General features: G+C 44.9%; 1 protein-coding gene across 1 annotated transcript in view; it reads left to right on the top strand.

Annotated features, from left to right (window-relative positions):
* The window catches only part of Parm1 (prostate androgen-regulated mucin-like protein 1), a 94577-nt gene extending 74677 nt beyond the window's left edge, over nucleotides 1–19900 (top strand). Inside the window, exons 3-4 of the mRNA XM_045130145.1 lie at nucleotides 7196–7274; nucleotides 16193–19900. Of these exons, the coding sequence (XP_044986080.1) occupies nucleotides 7196–7274; nucleotides 16193–16277 (164 nt within the window). The 3' untranslated portion in view covers nucleotides 16278–19900. The remainder of the gene's footprint in view (nucleotides 1–7195; nucleotides 7275–16192) is intronic.
* Nucleotides 19901–22307: the final 2407 nt, after the last annotated feature.

Here is a 22307-nt window from a genome sequence, read left to right as displayed (position 1 = left end):
AATTATCCTTTTTAATTTCTTACATAAATGGCAGGCCTAGATTTTTTTTTTCTTTTGCAAAATGTGTGGCCATGGCCACACACAGTCAATCAATTGGTACTTCAATCTCCTAATCCAAGAAATGAAGGAAGGGGGGGCTAGAGATGGCTTAGCGGTTAAGCACTTGCCTGTGAAGCCTAAGGACACTGGTTCGAGGCTCAATTCCCCAGGACCCACGTTAGCCAGATGCATAAGGGGGTGCACGCATCTGGAGTTCGTTCGCAGTGGCTGGAGGCCCCAGCATGCCCATTCTCATTCTCTCTCTCTCTCTCTCTCTCTCCCTCTTACTCTCTCTGTCTGTTGCTCTCAAATAAAAATAAACAAAAATTTTTTGAAAAAATGAAGGGCTACACAGAGATCTTGGTGCCTTCCTTCCTCATGGTACTCGATGAAGGTCTTCATCTTGTCTGCTCCTCCCAGTAGCCATAGAGGTAGAGAGGACTGCAATTAGCCATTTCACATCAGGACTCCAGTCAGGGTATCTCTATCTCAGGTCCAGTTGACCTAGAAATGTTAGGTGTCTGTTCTCCACCAACCTGGCTCTCACCTCAAGCCTTTATTGCTGTCTGGCCCAACCCTGCTCACCCTTCAGAGAGCAGCTCACCCCCCACCCCTCCCCAAGACTGCTCCAGCTTGTCCAGACCTGACTGTCTCCATTACAGGTAGAGATGCCAAGTTTGGTGCCACCCACCTCCCTCCCTGCCTTCCTCTCTGCCCATCCGTCTACTCCTCATTCCCCTGCTGGGTCTGAAGCCTGACTTGTCTCTCTAGCTACTGATTTGCTGATCTGATCCAGGAAGCTCATTCAAAACAGTCCTGTGGGGTTGATCTAGGGTTAGAGAGGGAAGACAAATTTAGATTCCCATGGCATGGAGTAGAGCAGAGGAAGAAAAAGAGTAAAATCCAAGCAGAACCCAGGGCTAGAAATCAAAATGACCTTCAGTAAGGGTGAAGCTGGGGCTCATTTAGGCAGTTGTATCTGAGGAGCTAGGACCCCTTTTGTCATTTCCCGCCCCCCATCTCACCACTCTCCAACAAACACACATATCATCATGATCACTACCACCACTTTCTCCCCTGCCACTTTCCTGCTAATATGACATGGTATGGTGCCCCAAAACTAGCAGTTACTGTATGTCTTGAGTTATTTAATATGTAGTCAGCTTTCTGAAATGCCTATCAAAAATATTGGAACAAAACTGTGTCTATAATGAACATTAACAGGCATTTTGCTTGCTACTAAACAATATAGTCTCCAACAATTTACATGACATTTACACTGAGTGGCTATTGAAAGTAATCTAGAGCAACTTCAGGTATGTAGGAAGATATGGATAGATTGTATGCAAACACTATGCCACTTGCTCTCAGAGACTTGAACACCTTGGATTTTGGCATCTGCAGGGGTATTAGAACCAAGTTCTCATGGATACCAAGGGATGGCTATCCCGCAATGCATAGCATTTGACAGCAATCTAAGCAGCTGATTGGTGGCCACACACATTTTGGACTCCAAAGACAAAAGCCTTCTACTTAGCTGCTGTCCTGTGAAGGTCCTTCCTCCAAATTATCAGCTTGAGTTATTGAGCTTTAACACTTCGCCACTAGTGCCTACAAGAGGACACAGATCTGTACACTGTCCCAAATTAGCCCCCAACTCCTACAGAAAGCAAACAGGCTCCAGAGCTGCAGGCTTGATCTAAGGCTGACTCAGGTCTAACACTACAGCCCGGGGTAGCAGAGGCACTGTGGTGGTTTGAGCATGAAATGTCTCCCATAGCCTCATATGTTTGGGTATGCCTCATACTCACTCCCCAGCTGGTGGAGCCTTGGAGGAGGAGCTGTGTCACTGGGGGAAGACTTGGGGGCTTATTAGTGCAGCCCTACTGGGAGTTCACTAGCTAGTTCAGTCTGGCTGCCACCTTCCAGCTAATACATGGTGTGCTGCACAACCTCTACTCTGCCATGCTTTCCCCACCATGAGGAAAGATTCCCCCAAGACTATAAGCCTGAAATAAAACCTTTCCTCACATAAGGTGCTTATGGCCAGGTGCTTTGTCCCGGCCATGAGAAGGTAACTAGGACAAGAACCTAGAGGGTGGCAGCAGGAAATGGGGGCCAGTCTTCACATGGACCCTGGTCTTTCCATTTACAACATGGTTTGGGGCCCTTCACATCTCTGTGCCCCACTTTCCCCACCTACAAAGTGCAGATAGCAAGAATTCTTTCCTTAGTTTTGTGAGGACTAGATGAACTGAAAGGACTGAGGGTCATAGAAAAGTCCTGTCACAGCTGCAACAGGGAAGCAGTCACTGCTATTGTCTTTATTATTACCATTGTTGATCCTGAGGAGAAGTACATCACTTCCATAAAGACGAACGAGCCTAGCGAAACAAGTGGAAATTTGGGCATACACTACTTCCTCATTAGTTGCCAAACCTCTGCTCTGGAATACTTTGAAAGAATTGCCTGGAGACAAAGTGTTCCTTTCCTCTTGGTGACATTGACAGAAGAAGCCACCACACCACACTCTGAAATGGCCACCTGCTCCTCTTTCCACTTCTTACAAAATCTCTCTGGATCAGGAAGGAGGAAGCAGAGTGGTAATACTGAATGACAGTCAAGAGAGTTGTTAAGACTCTTAAATGTATCTGAGCTGTGTGTACACATCCTGGACCTTGGTCAAACGCTCACACATGTGTGCTGAATGCACTCACTGGTAACTTTCCAGAAGCAGGTAGCTCAGGAGTCAGAGTGCTTGCAAGGAAGTAGACGCTCACCTCTTTCTCATCCCTGGAAGCCCCCCTCGCCTCTCCCCGCCCCTGTGCTCTCTGAGCTGCACCTTCTGTAAAGTGAATTAAGTTCGTTCTTTCATGGGATGTTCAGGTTCTCTCTATCACATCCTACTATTTTCACAATTGACAGGTGTTCTTGCCAAAGATTACAAATGAAAGGCTTCTTTCATGTTTAGCTGGGGAAGGTTCTCTCAGTGAGAAAGGACTCAGAGAAACATCTGAGGTCTGAGAATATTGCCAAGGCCAGAGAAGACAGATGTCGAGGAGTGGCAGGTGGAAGTAGACAGGAGCTAAGCAGAGTCCTTGGGCATGTGATAAAGACAAAGCCCACGTGTCTGCAGGTGAGAGGCAAGCATGGGGCGAGGGGTCCTTTAAAATGGTGCCACAGTTTGTTCTAAGACTATCTCAGGGCATTGAGGACAAAGCAGTGGCTTAGCAGAGGAGAGGGCTATTTGGGAGTGGCTGTGACTGCTTTGTAGACATTAGTGGCCTGCTCAGTGGTTCCTAATTCTTTTCACCTCCAACAAACCATTTCTGTCATCCATGAAGACTCACTGGTGAACAGTGTGGAAGTCAAAAAATAATGTGGTGGGGGGCATTGATGTTGTCCTAAGGATAGGTATTTGGATAAAACCTGGAGCAGGGGGTTCCAGGATGAACAGTTGGAGAGCCTGCTATTTAAGAGCTTTCTTAATGCAGTAACTGGAACCAAAATGCCCAGTTATCATTCTTCTCACCAATATTACATTTATTTATTTCACATTGTAGGAAAGTGCTTAGAACACACTATGGGCTAGAGACAGTACCTAGTGCTAAGAGCATGCAAACACAGGGAGTGACGCAGGATGGAGAGGAGGAGAACCTGCCTAGGGAAGCTCAAGAACACAGCCCAGTGCTTGAAAGGGGCACAGAGATGGGAGAACACGGGGCAGCACTGTCTTGTCAGGGAAGGCTTTTCAGAAGCCTTGAATTAGCCAAGGTCATAAAGAAAAAAAGCTGAGAAAGGGGCTGGAGGAAGTAACTAGTATATGAATGATTAAAATGCAAACCTAGAGAAAAACAGGCTTGTGTTCAGATGACAGCTCAATCATTTACCAAATGTCAAACTTTAATCATGGTCTTAACTTGCTGGGCCTTAACTTCCTCATTTATAAAATGAGAATGTGCCTATTCGTCTCATAAAGATAATCAGATGAGAGCTATAACGTTGTTGGCCTATGACCGGCACCAAGTTATTACCTGCCTGCAAAAGGTAGGTAACCCAAATACTCTCATTAGGAAAGTGGCCAAAAGGTACCCTGGGAAATTCATGACTTTGGGGAGACATGAAATTCAAGGAGGCATAGGTCTCTGGATCTTCAACAGTTCTGTCGCTAGGAGTAATGTATTGGCACCATGGAATTCCCTATGAAATATTCTTGTGTGTTGGCTTGTAAAATATAGAGGTAAGCTTCTTCCAGTTTTCTCTTAATTTCTGTCCAGTAAACCCCAGATTGTCAACTTAGCCATCACCCCTGCAACAGCACATAGCCCACCAAAGACTCTGTAACTTCGTTCTGGGCAAAGCTTTTCCTAACCCCCCAGCCACACTTTCTCATTTTCTTCTCCCCGTCCCACCTTGAAAAAAGAATGAGAGTCAAACGACAAGGGGAATTCCAGTTTAGTTGAAACAAAACTCAGGGGGCAAACATTTGTTTTCACAAGGAGAAAACAAAGCCTTTTTTTAGTTTCCACAGAAAGTTGTGCTCACATTGGCTTAGCAACCTCCTCACTGGCTCAAACCATAAAGCCCTCAGGTGTGGAACTCCCCAGGGCTGGGGTGACTGGACCCTGAGGCAGCAGCTGCTGTGGGGGTGAAGGCAAACTTGGGGCTAACCACCCTTCCAGAAGAGTCTAGAGTCTGCAGCCAGCACCCTCTGAGAATAGCCAGTGCATGACAGAACAGGCGTTTTGCCCTAGTATAGGGCAGAACCACTCTCAGAAGCCCCCCTTTCCCCAGCAGCCCTACAGAACCAGGCATGTTCTGGTACTCAGAGATGACATTGTCTTTGGACAAGCAAGGGTAGCCTTTAAGGCTACAGCTGCTGAAGCTGCATGACCACCATGACGTGGAGACAAAGCGGGTCCCTCTGTCACTTGCTGTCTCAACAACAGAAAGAGCAGCACTTGAGTCAGGGAAACTGCCTGATTCATTTTAGAAAGAGGTGATGTATAAATAAACTTAGTAAATGGCAGGACTGGAAGAGACCCAGCTGCTCAGAGGTAAGGAAGAAACTTTGAAGAAGGTCAAATTTAAAATACCAAGTATTAAACCATCCCCAGGGCAAGAAAAATGAGTCTTTTAGGGGAATCAGCTATATTCCTTCCCTTCTTTTTTTTTTTTAAGGTGAGAAATTAAATTGAAAGGTTAGTTTTCTAAACGGCTCCTAATTACAATGACTGTGTCTTTTTAAATCTTAAAATACTCCCATCCCTTTACCTAGGGTTATAATCCTCTCTTCACAAGCTCTTAAAAGGCCTGTTTGGAGGCTTTGGTGAACTTTGAATTGTGCTAATTTCAGCAGAGCTTGGAGGCCATGAAGCTAAGAACTGCCTTTCAAAGTAGGAGCTGACATTTTTCAGGAAAAGATCTGACCTCAAACTTTCTCTGCTTGACCAGATGGGCAATGAAATCAGCAATGACTGCCATAATTCCATCCTCCTTTAATAAAAAGGGAGTGAGAATTAGACTGTTAATTATACTCATTTGACCCAAAAGGATTCTGGGAGCAATGTTGTAGATATGTGAGTATTCAGAAGCATGTGAGCTCTGAAGTGATTGAGCGTGCCCCGACTCCATGGCAATGTCAAACTGGTTCTGGCCTTTGGTTCTCTCTTGTTATAAAAAATAAAATGGACACACAGCTACCTGAAATAGCCTTTCTTGCCTTAACCTTCTGGAGAATTAACAAAGAGTTAGTAAGTAGCTTTGCCTCTCAGCTGTGCCCCAATTTTTTTGGTGGAAGAGATGAGGGGAAGAACCATAAACAAAAGCCACCATAGCAGAGCAGAATAAGAGGAGATACAAAATAATTCACTACTCATCATTCCTCAAATGCGTGGGGAAAATTCACCTTCTCTGAGACCTAATGCACAAGAGATGGGAACACGGCCAGCACTATGCCTTCGGGTAATTCTTCAGGTTGGTTTACAAGCATTGCCGTTACCCCTCCCCCGAGAACCACACTGAAGTGAGCAGAGCAGTCTTCCTCCTCCGTCCCGCGGGAGGGTGGTGCGGAGTCAGCGGGGCCGCTCTGTTGAACACACACTTGCGTCCATCTATTTGACCCCAGGTCTCCTGTCTCTTTCCCTTGTGTTCAAAAACTGTTCCGTTCATTTGTTCAAGCAGTAAACAATCTCCGAGCGTACTGGAAGAGTAACCAGACCCATTATTCCAGATGTAGTGCCCAAGAGTCACTTGAAACATTGGAGAACAAGAGCCCTATTGATTCTTGGCACTTCTGAGGTGGAATAAAACTTAAGTGTGTACGTTATTAGTCTAACGCTCGCACAAAGAGAGTGTTGTACTCCAAAGAAGTATCCAGAGGCATATGGTTAGGAGGCTACATGCTTACAGGGTTGGTTGGTTTCTGTCTGTCTGTCTGTCTGCTTTTAACTTCTCATTAATCGTTGCTTTTTGAACAAGATTTCAAACTACAGAATAAAACATTCCTGTTATTTTAGAATAATATCTGGTCACTTCACCAAGCAGACACGCAAACACGCACACACACATGCGTGCGCGCACACACAAATACAGTGTTACCTACTGGACCTGAACTTATTTTGTATGCCAAACCTTACCTCATTCTCTCTAAAATAAATTTACTATTTAAATAGGAAAGCTGGCCATATTTCCCAAAGAGAAGTATTTTTTTCCAAATGCCATGATATGATGACATCATTGAAACTAGCACATCACCTTACAAAGTGACCCTTTTGAGGTGGGCCATGTCATGTGGTTCTAGCTGATTGTAAAGTCAACTGCATGACTTTGTAGTGAGCCTTGGATAGAACATCTGTTCCCAACATCTCACAGGTGACATAAGGATGTACCCGATCCTGGAAAAGGAGAAAATTAAACATCAAGACACTGCCGCTGGCATTATTCTTAAAAAGGATGATCAGATATTATTGTGTCCTGTCCTCTGAAGTACACACCCAAGGGTCTTGATAAATATTTTTAAAATTCTGGTAACTAAGATCCACGCAGCGTAATCTGGAGCAAATAGCATGCCCCTCTTCCGGAGGAAGCAGGGCAGCGTTTCCCCGTGGTCTTGAACTCCCTGCTTGACCGTCTTCTGTGGCTCTTTCCTCTGCAGGCAGCATCGCCGCCATCACCGTGACTGTCATCGCAGTGGTGTTACTGGTGTTTGGAATGGCAGCGTACCTAAAGATCAGGTGAGGCGCTCCACGCTCCTTGAAGAGAAAAAAGGTTCCACTTGTGGGGCTACCCGCCGAGGCCTGGTTTCTGTGTAGGCTCTTGTCCCTCAGGGCTGGCCGGAAAGTGGATGTGGTGGAGAAGTGACTCCACACCAGCCCAGGGGGAAGGCACGGTGTCCGACCCATGGCAAAGCAGAAGAAACAGGAGGAGGACATGGTGCAATGGCATAACTGGAGCATTCACCTGGAGTCAGATGTCCACACGGGCGGCTTCACATTGCCCCAAGAGCCCTGACCCTGGCCAGGCGGCAGCTTCATCTCCTGTGAGCCAGTGCCAAGGGCGGGCCCAGTAGTTCTTAAATGCTAATGTTCCCACGTTTATGTGCAGGTGGGCACCCAATCTTGTAGGGAGATTTTAATTGGCTCTAACCCAAAATATGAAAAATAAAAGGGAAACATAGCGTTTTCTAGGGTCCTGGGTTTCCCCTAAGATTATGTCTCTCTATTTTTACTTTAAAAAAAAGTTTAAAATTCTTGGTTGATGAAGTGGAGGGGATCCCAGACGGTAGCTGAGACTTCACTTTCCTCAGCCAAAGCTGCAATACTTCGTGAGGTCCTGCTTTTGTTTTCCATGGCTCTGCGAAATCCAATGGTCTCAAAGGCACATTCCTCACACTCAGTCCTTCCAGTGAAAAGTGCCAGATGGCCTGTGGCAGTCTCACTTACAATCTGCGCAGTGCCTGCAATGGAGGACAGAAGGGTGCGTTTTGCCATGATGAACACAGCCACTCCTTAACCTCTAACACACTGTCCTCTCCACAGCTGCTGCCATCGTTTCAGAAACTGCCTTGATTCTGTCACCCTGACCCCTATAAGCCCTGATATCATGCTGGGCACAAAGAGGATGCTAAATAAGTAAAAATATACCATCGCACTCGCAGCACTGGGAGCTCACACAACACACACACACACACACAGAGACACACACACACACACACACACACAGACACACACACACACACACACACACATCCTGTCTAACTTCTCTTCCCCACAGCTGTGCTTCCTCCTCACAGGGATGTGCCACCCTCACCATCTTCTCACCCTCACTTCCCTTGAGACGCTCATACCACACATACTCTCTGAGATAGATAGACAGACCGACAGACAGATAGATGACAGATAGATAATAGATAGATAGATAGATAGATAGATAGATAGATAGATAGATAGAGGAATAGATAGAGACAAAGATAATTTTTGAGCACCAGCCATGTTCCTCTAACACTGGGGCCATCTGTGATATGTGTGTGTGTGTGATGCTACACAGTTCTGCCCTCAGAACTTACCACCTTTGGAGGTCATTCCAGTTTTTTCTAATGAGTGCTGATTAAAATTGCACAAAATGTCATTTTAAAACTGCACTCGCCAGTCTTAACACCAAATAAATTCAGGGTTAAATTGGATGCATTACTATTTCTCTCTTCTAGGTAGGTTCTTTCTACTAAATGTAGAAGGCCCATGGTGTTACAAATACAAGAGTGCTACTTATCTATTGGGCTACTTATATTTGGCAACTTAAGAGTACATGAAGTCATCAGACCGAGTGTTAGGAAACCCCTCAGGAAAGCCTCTTTCTGCCTTTTCATTATTGTTTTGGCAGAATGACAATATAAGGTTAATAGCTCTCCAGAATTTTAAGGCTATGCTAAAACTCCCTTCAAGTATTACTTCAACAGACTTAGGAGGCCTCACTAATCAGCTACCCATCAAAAATAAGTTGGCTATGGTGTATGTGTGTGTGTGTGTGTGTGAGAGAGAGAGAGAGAGAGAGAGACAGAGAGAGAGAGAGAGAGAGAGAGAAGCTTTGCTTTGACTTGAAATTTCTTCTTTCATCCCATATTTGTGAGAATGGTGATGTTGAAGTGCTCTGTTGGTGGCGGGCTCCTAGGCAGGGCAGCTAGTAATGGCAGTCATGGCTCCCAAGGAGCTCTGGCTCTACAGTGCCAGGAGGGAGACCACTGGAAAAGACCGCCTCACAGCCCCTCCCTGGACTTCTGTACCTGTTTGAAACCTGAGCATCACAGAACACGGGTTATAAAAATGAACTGCCCTGAGTCTCCCAGAGCTCTCTTTTATCTACTCCATTTTGGCCAGCAGTGGTTTGGTGTGGAAGGAGAGAGCAAGACAGGGAAGGAAGGAGGGAGGGAGGAAAGGAAGAAAGGCATGAATGAACGAATAAAGGAAGGAAGGAAAGAAGGCAGGAAGGAACAGGGGCTCTGCTGACAAGTTTGATGCTGTGTTGACTCAGCATTGCCACAGACGCTTGATTGACAACACCTGCACATGCTCAGTGGTTAGGATAAGGAGGGCACCAGGTGGGGCCAGCTCCTACTAGGGGAGGTTGGCTCACCTGAGGTGGGAGAGTAGCCATGTCTTTTGCATCCTCATGCAGTTGAATCCAGAGGTTCACAGAGGGAGAGATGGGGAGAGAAGATGGCGGAGAGAGGAGAAGAGGACCTTGATTCTTTAACTGCAGTTTATGTAGCAGCTGCCATAGTTCACGTTGGCAGTTTTGGTGGCGCTGTTCTTGCTATTTGTAGGCCGTGAAGTTGCATTCATGTTATAAGGTCATCAACAAAAGCACTCTCAGGTTGGCTGTATTCTAGGGCTTGTTTGCAACTTTAATATTTTATTTATTTATTTATTTGTGTGAGAGAGAAAGTGGCAGAGAGAGAGGAAGGGAGAGAGAATGGGCACACCAGGGCCTCCAGCCACTGCAAACAAACATCAGATGCATGCGCCACCTTGTGTATCTGGCTTACATGGGTCCTAGGGAATCGAACCTGGATCCTTTGGCTTTGCAGGTGAGTGCCTTAACCACTAAGCCGTCTCTCCAACCCTTGTTTGCAACTTTAAAAGAAAGCAAAGGCCTTTTCTGCCTCTTGCAGAAGGGTGTGTTTGATTAGTGATGATTGAAGAATGAGGTAAGTCAGTTTTGTTTAGTTTAAATTGGCTCAAAACTGTTCAGCTATGAGATAATCTCCCCACACAAAAGGCCCTATCTGCTGCAGCCAGAGGACTGGAAGCTGCTATAATTAGGCGTTCCAGTAACCCAGACAGAAGGCTATCCCCTTCACAGAAATAAGTGTTGACCTTGATTTACAGGCACAAAATGTCCTGGCTTTAATGTTTCTTGTTAGAAGTCAACTGTTTTGCTTCATGCCTTACACGATTGCAGATTCCTCCCACTCATGGGTAGTTAGGGTGAACAGATAGTATGCCTTTGCCAGCTGTGGAAGCTAAAATTCTAGAATTCACTGATTCTTTTTCCAGATTAGCTTTTGGAGTTTTGTGGGTCTAGTTAACTCGAATCGCTGCCTCTGTGCTCCTTGGACCCCATAGTTCGTAAGTGCCCATGGAGAAGCTCCTTGCAAGCAGTTCTCCATCAATTCTGACTGGGTAGAGCTGGGGCCCATGTGCCTGCTCTTTGAGCTCATGCGGGTGGCCAGTGCTACTGATCTAAACACCATACTTTGAAGAAAGTCTGCTTTCTCCCTTACTCCTGACACCCCAAAAGACACTGTGCTGTGGAGGAGGCCCCCAGGCATATGGCCTTGTTGCTTCTTGCCTCTGTGACTTTGAACATCACCATGCCCAGCTCATGTTCCCTTTTTGATCCCAAGTTATCCAGCTCAAAAGAGACCTCCTCTGAGAGCCTTGTCCCCACTCTCTGCCTATGAGTTCCTCAGTACACCTTCCTCCTTTGGTGCACTTACTTGCCTGGAATTCATGTGTCCTCTGCCACTGTCCTTCCACAGAACCTTACAAAGCCTCTGGCCATACCTGAGAGATCATAGATGCTTTATAAACATTTATTGTGTGAGAGAATAATTCTGTGTCAGGAAGTTTGTGGTATCACAGCAACATTTATTTATTTTCAAGTCAGGAAGAACTAAGTTTGGCAAAGTGGAAACCGTAGGTATCTAGTAAACCACACAGACTCATTGGCTTCCTGCTGGACCTGTTAAAACTAGGTAGATAAGGGCTGGAAAGATGGCTTAGCAGTTAAGTACTTGCCTGTGAAGCCTAAGGACCCCGGTTTGAGGCTTGATTTCCCCAGGACCCTCATAAGCCAGATGCACAAGGTAGTGCATGTATCTGGAGTTCATTTGCAGTGGATAGAGGCCCTGATGTACCCATTCTCTCTTTCCCTCTCTCTCTCTCTATCTCTCTCTGTATCTCTTTCTGTCTGTCTACCAATCTCAAAAAAAATAAAAATAGACAGATAAACCAGTATTCAGACCTTTTCTGTGATTGGTGTCTGACAGTAGTGTGATCTCTATAAGATGTTAGCTTTAAAAATTACAACACCAAGTTCAGAATTGCAATTCCCACTGTCCATTTAAAATGTCCCATACCCCTTTCTTGATTTATTTTTCCTCATTACATTCATATCCACCATATTATTGTTTTAAATGTTCTTATTACATCTCCTTCCACTAGAATGGAAAGTACTTGGGGACCGGGATTTGGGTATACTTAGCCAATGGTGTCCCCCACATCTTAGAATAGGGTTCTTAGGCTGTACATTTTCAATAACTAGTTCAATGAAAGGAGCCCGGCAGGGAAATGACAATTAGGAAAAGACAATGACCAATGGGAACAAAGAAGAGAAGACAGTGATGGCGATACCAGACATCTTTGCTAGTGGAAAATGAGAGCCTAGTGCTTGATTTCTAATAGCCAATGAGCTGCCGTCTTTGCCCAGCATCAAGCCTTATCTCCCATCCAAGTACTAGCCTGGCCCGACCCTGCTTAGCTTCTGAGAGCAGATGAGATCAGGCACGTTCAGGGTGGTATGGCCATAGACTCAAGCCATGTCTCTATATCTGTGCATCCTTCCTCCTGCTGCATACAAGTTGAGCATCAGTGACTGGAAGACTGACTCACTTGCCAAAAGAAAGGACTTTGCAGTTGTAAACAAAAATGGAGACAGCAGAGGAGTAGGATGTAGCCCTGTAAAAAAAAAAAAAAAGAAAAGAAAAAGTAGCAGACATTTCCTAAACTATGTTTTGTTTCAACAAAAGTGGAACACCTCACTCACTGTAGAAGACAACTATGCATTGATGTTTAAGAAGCAACAATTCCTTATTTTGCCCTCTCAGGTCCTGTTTTGAGCTAACTACCCCATACAGTACAGTCAGATCACTGACAAAAAGTGCAACACCATCTGTTGAGGCACTGTGGATGGCACCATTGACTGGGGCACTGTGGGTGATTGGGGCACTGTGGGTGACTGGGGCACTGTGGGTGACTGGGGCATGGCGGGCAGCAGCATCGACTGGGGCACCGTGGGCATGTGCTAGGTGCTTTCAAGCCACAACATCACGTGAGAGTCTGGCCATGATCCCCCCTTCCTCTCTTTAAAGGCAAAGTGGTATCTCTGAGATTTATCATTCTTTAATGAGGTGTTTTTGTTTGGTTTTGTTTTCTCATTTTGCCACACTTAACATTGCATAATGAGTGGCCATAGGCCACGGGAACCCTTGCTGGTATTGAGCAATGTAACTCTATCTACTCCATGTAAGCAATCATCATCAAATATTGGTGGCCGTGGCGTCCAGAGCAGCACATGAAGTGGTTCAGATAGTTACAAGAAAAATAAGACACAGCCTGTCCCCAGGAAGTTTACCATCCAAGAGGAGCCAACACCCAGCAAATAGAAAAGAGAGAGACACAGGACAGGTGCTAGCCTATATTTAGAAACTGCGTAAACAAACAAAATTGCTGGGACCTGACGATGACATCATTCGGACAGAGTGCTGCTCGGGGTGAGGTGAGATGAAGCAGTGCTACGGAGCCAGGAGATGGTTTTAGTGTGGGCTCTCCCACTAAGTCATCTACGTTCCTCTGGGCCCACTTCCCTGGTACTGCGAGTGGGAGGGGCTTTCGTTTTTACTCCTTAGACTCTCTAGACGTCTGTATATAATCATTCCCAAGCCATCCAGATTGCACTATTATTTAAGAAGTCCTGACTGAGAGAGAGGTTAACCTGCTTGTTCATTATTCTTCCCTTATCACATAACCACAAAACGTGCTTGCTTTATTCTGTCTACCACCAGCCATATCAGATTTGTCCAACCCTGGCTCGAATCCTAGCACACCCAATTCTTGTTCAGGCTCTTGAGTGTATGGAAACACCCAGCAGATACAATGCCATTCCCCATTCACTTATCCACATCTTTCATGTTTCTTTCCTCCCTGTCCAGCAGTCAACTCGCTGCCCTTTCAGACACAAAGGCAAACACAACTGAGAGCAGAGACAAGCCTTCCTCTTTCCTTTTACCAGCATGTTTGTCAGTCGGTGCATCTTGCACTGTGGCAGATTGGATGCAGCACTGACCAGTAGTATAGTGACCACAGAGAGAAAGGGCTGATGGCCAGAAGATTTACCATCCTTTGACCTCACTTTGGGATAATATGTTATAAAATCCAAATGATAATGACATAATAATAATAATAATAATAATAATAATAATAATAATATAACAAATGTTATTCAGTAGTTCCTGGTGGGAGGAAGCTCACTTGTCAGGCAGTGCTTTGTTTCGCTATTTGTAAATTTAGCATGAGCTTGCCTAAGTTTCCTTATAATAAAAATTAAAGGGGGCTGGAGAGATGGCTTAGCGGTTAAGCGCTTGCCTGTGAAGCCTAAGAACCCCGGTTCGAGGCTCGGTTCCCCAGGTCCCACGTTAGCCAGATGCACAAGGGGGTGCACGCATCTGGAGTTCGCTTGCAGAGGCTGGAAGCCCTCTGAGTTCTCTTCCCCAGTACCCACATAAAGCCAGATGCACAAAGTGTCACATGTATCTGGAGTTTCTTTTTAGTGGCTGGAGGTCCTGGTACACCCATATTCATTCTCTCTCTCTCTCTCTCTCTCTCCCCTGAGTGGCACATGCCTTTAATCCTAGAACTCAGGAGGCTGAGGTAGGAGGATCACTGTGAGTCTGAGGCCAATCTGAGACTATTTGGTGAATTCCAGGTCAGCCTGGGCTACAGAAAGACCCTACCTCAAAAAAAAAAAAAAAAAAAAAAAAGTAGAATTGCTCAATATTTATTGTGCATATACTATGTACCTAGACTTTTAAATGCACTCCATAATTTAATCCTCTCAATAATCCTCATTAATTTTGAAATTCTCTATTTTATAGATGAAGGAATTTGATTGACTGGAGGTTTTACATTAGGGGAATTGCTGGCAACTGGCAGCCATGATCTTCACTTACCAAAATGACCTGCGCTGTTCCCATAGATCATGAACAGCAATGGTGTATCTGCTTGCTATTGAGGCCTCCTTCCCCTATGCACACAAATGCATGTAGGCCTGTAGTTAAAACAAAGACTGTGGGCTCCCCTCAAGTGTCCAGAGATAAAGATTGGGTCAGCTGACAAATCCAAATTTTGAAATGAGCGCAGCCAAGGACTAATTCTTGGCAATCTCATCTCTCTGCAGATATCTGGCTGATGTTAATGAACTTCAGAAGAGAAGTAGCAAGTATTTTAGCAATGTATATAAGTAGACCAAATGCTTTTGGTGTGTCTCAGATGGTATTTTCATTGTTTAATTTTCATGTGCAGCTGAGGGAAAGAGTGAGGGGACTGAGCATATCCTCGTGGAACATACGGTCTAGTTGAAAAAGAGAGGAGACTACAGAGTAGCCATGCACACTACACAGCATGTGAGAAGACGATCAAGTTAGGAAATAGCAAGGGCAAAGGTCCCCAGGTAACGGTGTGCTGGGCGTGGTAAAGAAAAGAAGAATACCAATGTGTTTGGAGTGGACAGAACAGGGCTCTTTAATACGTCTGCTTTTTTTTTTTTTTTCCAGAAAAGTAACAAAGGCCAGATCTTATAAGGCTTTGAAAAACACTGTAATGACTTTGGCTTTTACCCTGATATGAGAAGCCAGCAAAAGGTCTTTTATTTAAAAAAAAAAAAAAAACTTATTTCTTTATTTGTGAGAGAGAGGGGAGAGGGATAAAATAAGGAGACAGAGAGACTATGGGTATACCAAGCTTGCCAGTGCAAACAAGCTCCAGACATATGTGCCACTTTGTGCATTTGGATTTATGTGGGTACTGGGGAATGGAAGCTGGGCAGGCAGGCTTTGCAAGCAGGTGATTTTAACTGCTGAGCCATCTCCCCAGCCCCCAAAGGTCTTAAGAAGAGAACTGATAGCAATCTGACCTCAGTTTCTTATAGAAATCATAGCTGTGTGTCAACCTCCCAGAATATCCCATCAGAACCTCTTAGACCAGACTGCCATTGGACTATGGTATGAACAAGACTCAGCAACTTAGTTCTGAGTAATAGGTTGAGACCCAAGAGGGGACATTTGACTCACAGTTCAGTCAGATGACTTTGGGCCTATCAGTTAACACCCCTGAGCACCATTTTCCTCAGCAGAAAAACATGGGTGAACCATTCCTTCCCTATGCCTTTGTTTTGAGAATCAGTTAAAATCTGAACAGAGATTTTATGAATCACGCAGCACAATAAAATGTCAAGAGGGGCAGCAATAGCAGCTGAGATGTGTCGATGTTACCTTAGGGAAAAGGAGCTCCAGGACCCCAGACGAGATGCTCGTTCGGCCAGTGTCCCTGCCTCATCCTTCTTCCTGCAAAGCCCTGGAGAAGGGGCCTCCCTTCCATTCTCCTGCACTGGAGGAGAGAAAGACTCAGCTGTTCTCAGTAAAAGTGCCAGCTGAGCGCCTAGATGGGTGGTTGTGACATACGAGGCTTTGGTGACTAAGGCCTTGTCTTACTGGGAGCTTTCTGTCTTTCCCTCACATAGGACTACAGCCCCCTTAGTTCAGGATGTCCTCCATGGCACTTTCTCTAATTAACTCAACCCTCGTATTCTTCCCACACAGGCATTCCTCCTATGGAAGGCTTTTGGATGACCATGACTACGGGTCCTGGGGAAACTATAACAACCCTCTGTATGACGACTCTTAACAAAAGAAGGTGGCCGGAGACAAGGAAGAACTGTCCTTTATTTATAAGTGCTTATCCAGTAGAATTAATAACGAGTACCTGATGTGCACTGAACGACAATCTCAAGCCCTGTTTTGTTGGTATGGTTGTTTTTGTTTTCTTTCCTCTCCTCTGGCTGCTCCAACGTCCCCTTTCTGGGACAAAAGAACCATTGTGTCAAGGTGAGTGGAGCCTGGTTTGCAGCTGAACTGAACCATCCTTGCACTGACGAAGATGGACAATACGAGGTGGAGGCTGCTGCCCATACCACAGGAGAGCTGAGGAGGAGGGACTGTGTTACTTTGTCAATGGTTAATTTTAAGGGACCTTTTTGTTTGGGGTATTTTTTAAACTTCTCTGTAGGAAATCACATTAAGTATCCATAAGGAAAAAGGAAATAAGTCTTTGGAGAATACCTTCCTATATGGAGGAAGCAGGGGTTTCTTGATTCCTTTTTAATCTCTGTTTGCCTGGTTGTATCTGACAGGAAGCCTGCTTAGCTCTAAAAGCAGGACAGCTAACTCTTAGCTGCCTAATTGAGCAAACATAAAGAAGTGCTACGCTCTGGAGGAGGCCAGCAAGGGAGGGCAGAGTGGCCAGCTGCTGTCAGATCTCAGCATGCCTTCAACCTGTTCTCCACACCAGGCCCCTGAAAGCAAATGGGATCCCAGATCAGTAGCTTCCAGAAAGTTACAGTTCTGAAACAGAAGGCTGGGAGGTCAGCTGGAGAAGAGAAAAGGCAGGGCATATAGAGTGATAATTCAGGGGGAGGGAAGGGAGAGAATGCATGCACAAAGGACCTGCAGGAGCCCAGTGGGAACCAGCTCTCAATGCTAGGGGAGACATCAGTGTTTGGAGGAGCCCAGAGCACCCTTCCTTGAAGCATGCACATAAGGCAACTCGTTTCCTGCCTTACTGTCAGTTGGATAGTGGCTGCAAGCTGTTTTCAAAAATAAGAAGTCCTAGTCTATCTCGTGTTACTTAAAGAGGCATATCCATAGGAAAAGTGGCACCATGAATAATCTATTTTCTTCTCCCACACATTTACCCTACTATTCTTCCCTTTAATACATGAACACTCCTGGGTATCTGGTCTCAAAATCCTGAGCAATGAATTTTGAGAAATAACTGTTCATCTTTTAATGCATCTGTTTATTTCACTCATTTTCAACGGGTGGTGACTTCTGCCTCCCCACCTAGGGCACCAGAAAATGTATTGATAGCCACAAGTTGCTAGGTCTATACACCGCTGGTCACCCTACCTGTGCTGAGGATAGTCCTCCACGGTGAAGCCACATCCAACCTGCGACATCAAAAGCTGAGGTGGAGACATCCTGACTGACGGCAATCTCTCTGGGACCAGGAAAAGAAAGATGCTCACACAACAGTAATAGCTCTTAATTTTTAACAAAGCAAATCATGTTAAAATTGTATCTACAAAGGGTTTAGTTTATTGGCTAGGTTGTCTTTTGGCATGTGTGGCTTGAGTTTCTGGAGGTCTTAATTCCAGCTACACCCCTGTCCTTCGGTAACAAGTGAATGAGCACGCAGTCCCTTATGTCCCGCCTCATACACTAGGCATGTTAGATTTTCTACAATGCTATAGAGAGCGTAAAACAACATCAATGTTGATTCCCAAGATGGATCTTACCATCGTGTCTCTATTGAGGAAAACCATACTGGTGGCACTTATTTCTGGTGCCAGAAGCCAGGAGTTGGTCTCCTTCCCACAACCTGCCATCCACCCTCTGGGAAGAATTATTCCTCAACCCCTCAAGTGCCAAAGAGGAAGAATCCACGTGTCTTCTGCTATGAGCAGAGCATCAAGGAACAGACTTGCAGGAACCAAAATATCCCTGAATGTGACGCATAAAAAGCACAGATCTCAGAATGACCAACGTGCCCCTGTGGCCATGCCTAGCCTAAGTTATTGCCCTTCCTTCCCACCCCCACTCCTTCATAGGGCTCTAGTTTAGCAAAATGCACACCTGATACACACAAGGCATTCTCTATCACACTTTCCTCCACCAGCCAAAACCATTTTGGTGTAAGAATGCAAAGCTCTCCATGAAGCACCTTTGCAGAGGAGCCTATCTGCATGCCACTTCTGTGCTCAGTGCCAAGGCAGAGGAGCCCCCTCTTCCCAGGAACCCTGACCCGCTCCAAGCCAGGGGCATAGCAGGATGGCTCCCACTCCCCAGGCTTTCTGCAACAGCATGGGATTGGTTGTTGCTCTGATTAACTTCCAATTGCTTCCAGCACAGAGAGGGATCCAAGCCTAAAACAAGCACATCTAGAAAGGTGACGGTTTCCCATTAAAACTCAAGAACACCCCTGTTAATATTTGTTAATATAAAACGCATACAGATGGGACTTTATTTTGCCAAATGTATTGATTCTGCTTTTGGCTCGGATAAAGATTTCAATTTTGGCAACTTTATTCTACAGATTTTGCTTGACACACACATGCACACACACAAAACATGTGCCAACAATTAATGTCCTTTATTCAGGGAGAATCTGTTCAAGTCTACTCAAGGGAAATGACTCCAGGAGATCTGGGTAAGTGTGATCTTCATGATTAGGACTGACCATGATGTTTTAGGGTGTCAGAGCAGTAGGAAGGCAATTGGTCTCTCCTCATTAGATCGTAGATGATCAAGGGCAGTGTAGTGTTTAGTTTGGCTCTTTTCCTGTGGCTCCAGTGGAATCCTCTACCCATCTTGCACACTTGTGTCTTCATTTATAAAATGCATTGATGCCTACATATTGGCTTCAACCCATCCTGCCTCACAGATGAGTTGTGAGGCACGATGAAATTATGTGTACAGTGTTTTCAATTTCCAGAGGGAAAAAAAATACTTGTTGACATTTCAAGTATTACATAGATATCTGAGTGATCTCAGTTTATTGTTTGCTGTTATACTGGTATGTTGTGTTCACTTATTCTTTAAAACTATGGTTATGGCATGATCACATCAGATGGCTGTCACAGAGCTGAAGTCCCCTCCTGTGCACCTGACTGATGCAGGGCTAACTATTCCTGGGATGACAAAGGATAGTCACCACCTCCAGCTGCAAGGAGGGCCCAGGACACAGACCTCCCAGACTTTCTACAGAATCCAGGAGGTTAGTGCCACAAAGAATGGATACCTAGGCACTAACACCAGGAGGCCACTGGCTGTCACCATCTCCGAGGTCCTCCAGATTCTCTTTGGAGCACATTGTGCTTTGATGTCATCTGTTTTCCCTTCATCTTGCTTGCAAAGGTGCATGGTTCATTACTGTGCATCTTGGATATGAATTTGCAACTGGTCCAGATGCCAATTTGCACGTTAATTCACCTTCTTTGCCTTTAACCTTGTTTTCAGGGGCAAATGAATGTACCATTTCAACTTTGAGCTTGAAAGTGTTAGTTGATATTGGTAACAGCATTACTCAAGAGTTCATTACCAGATTTCTTTCTTGGAGTAAGTAAGCTGACATCATTGAAATGTGGAAATGCATCCAACTTCTTTGATAGTTGATGTCATTGTATCAGCATTTGTTGTCAGACATATTGCATACCAATTATGATTCTACCAATTAAAGTTGTTAAAAGCTTGTGCCTCGCTGTGGTAATTCACATCTTCATATGCTTTGTTAGTCAAGCCTTTCAGTTAATATAGTTACAACTGGATATGTTAAGTAGCTCTGCTTGTTCTTCAGGAAGATTTATCCTACATCAATAAATAATATTTTCTGTATAGCAAGAAGGTCTCACTGATCTTGAAACAGAATTTTTAAAAACGTCTACATTGTAGAAACTTTCCAAGCAGTGATTTTTACTACCAAATAATCTGTGCCTCTTCTGCACCAGAGGAAAAAGTAAACATTTTGACTCAATGAGTGAGATGGTGGGACCTAATCAAGTCACATTAAGGCATACATTAGCAGTACATGAGGTGCTTGCTTCATTCCCCTTCAAAAAAATAATAAATTCAGCATATTCATGCCTATCTATCTGACAGCTAATTAGCAGGCAATTTCAGCTGTCCAGAATATAATTTCAAACCCCAAAAGCTAATCAAATATTATTCTGATTTTGAAGAAAATAGTTACAGTAAATCCCATGCATTTTACTCTGTCGAGGATGAGTGGACTCTTGAAAAAAATTTTTTTCCATTTTTTTGAGACAGGTCTCATGGCCTTGAACTGTATGTTGCTCATGATGACCTTGACTTCATAATCCTTCTGCCTCCACTCTTCAAGCACTGTGAACTTGGCTGTGCCTCAGTGCCAGCTAGGCAATGTCGATTGGTGATGAATACAGTTAGGCTTAGTGAGTTTAGTTACCCAATTTTTTAGTAATAGTCATGGAGGACTAAGAGAAGACAAGATGAGGGATGAGGACCGAGTATGAAACAAGCCTCTCCTATTGAGTTTTTACGCTGCAGTTTGCATAAGTGTACCTCAAGTCTCAGGTGTCCACGGCCTGGTGGTCACCAGTCTATGGTATTACTATGGGAAAGGGGTGGAACTCTCAGGAGGCGAGGGCCAGTGGAAGGAAGTTATGTCGTTGGGAGTGTGACTTTGAAGGTTTTAGGATCCTGGGCTCTCCTCTTTCTCCTTTTGCTGCCCAGCTGTAATGAGCTGAGCCACTTGCTGGAAACTGCACTCCTATCCTGATGTTCTGTATCACAGTCGACCCCTAAACAATGGGTAAACTAACTGACCATGGACTAAAACCCAGAATCAAAATAAAAATTTCCTTCTCATCTGCTGCTTCACAGTGGCAGAAAACTGACACACACACGAGTGTTTCCTAGGACCTGCTGTAGACACCAGAGCAACTGAAACCCTGATCCCTGCTATCCCAAGCATTCCTGAATGGAAGTGGTAAGAACTTCATAGGAAGAAAAGATTAACAATATGTAGTGTTGACATATTCTAAATTATTGGGTCCAGAGCAACATCCTATCTGTAGTATCATTTTTCCACATGAAATCATAATCTGTTTCATCTTTTTAGTGCCCTTTGTAGCTTAACTACTTAGTACCTTTTTGTCTTCCAAAATTCAATAGCCAATATTTTGGTCTTTGTCAGAAAGCATTGAATCAAAAATAACTCTTGAAAAAGCACTGGTTATGTTGGGGCAAATCTGTAAGATGTGTGATCACTTCCCTTAGGGGATCTTCTTGTGGGCCAATGTAGAGAAGATCACATTCACTGATACAAACACCATCAGTTTTCAACAACACATGTACCCAGTTCCTATTTTAATCAAGAGAGTCAATATTCACTATAAAAAGACGTGAATCCTAATTCATTAGGAAACTCAAGAAATCTGTGGTCATTACAACAGTTGGACATGACCCCACCTTACAAATGGGGAAACTAAGTTTCCAGAGTATTGAATGTTTTCAGCTCAGCACTAAATCAATATAGTCCAGAGTCAATACAATGAATGAGAACTCCCAGTACCTTCATTTTCATAGTGACAGGGTGGGAATCACACCAGCTCCATCTGTCCCCATACTGCTTCATCCTTTTCCACACAAGTGACTGGTATTTGATTTAAGCATAACCTGGGTCTTAAGATCCACTCGCCGCCTGCTAACACTGGACTTTTCACCCTTGCGCAGCCCCCCTGGGCTATTCTGGGAAGACTCAAGGGTGTCTGGCATGCAGCTGACAGCAGGCCCTGTCAGCTCCCTGGCATGTGCTCCCTGCCTGGCACTGTTACCTTTCTGCTGACTGATGCTGCCTGCCAGGCTGTATTCTCTGGCAGTGGGGGTTGGGGGCTGTCCTGAGAGGTCACCATCACAAGGTCATGGTGTCTTGGAATTAAAGTGAGGCCCGCCCTTTTACTTCTGGACTCCTTGCTATTCACAGGAATCAGGTGGGAGTCTCTAGCATCCTGGGGTGAGGGTGCTACTCATGGTCATTCCTTGCTCCTACCCAAGGGCGCATCACTAAGCCAGCTTCTCTTGCCTTGGAGTGACGGCAGCTTACTATGGACCAGATATTGTT

The sequence above is a fragment of the Jaculus jaculus genome, chromosome 11, assembly GCF_020740685.1.
Source record: "Jaculus jaculus isolate mJacJac1 chromosome 11, mJacJac1.mat.Y.cur, whole genome shotgun sequence".
Lineage (NCBI taxonomy): Eukaryota > Metazoa > Chordata > Mammalia > Rodentia > Dipodidae > Jaculus > Jaculus jaculus.
This window is presented reverse-complemented; position numbering and strand designations above follow the sequence as displayed.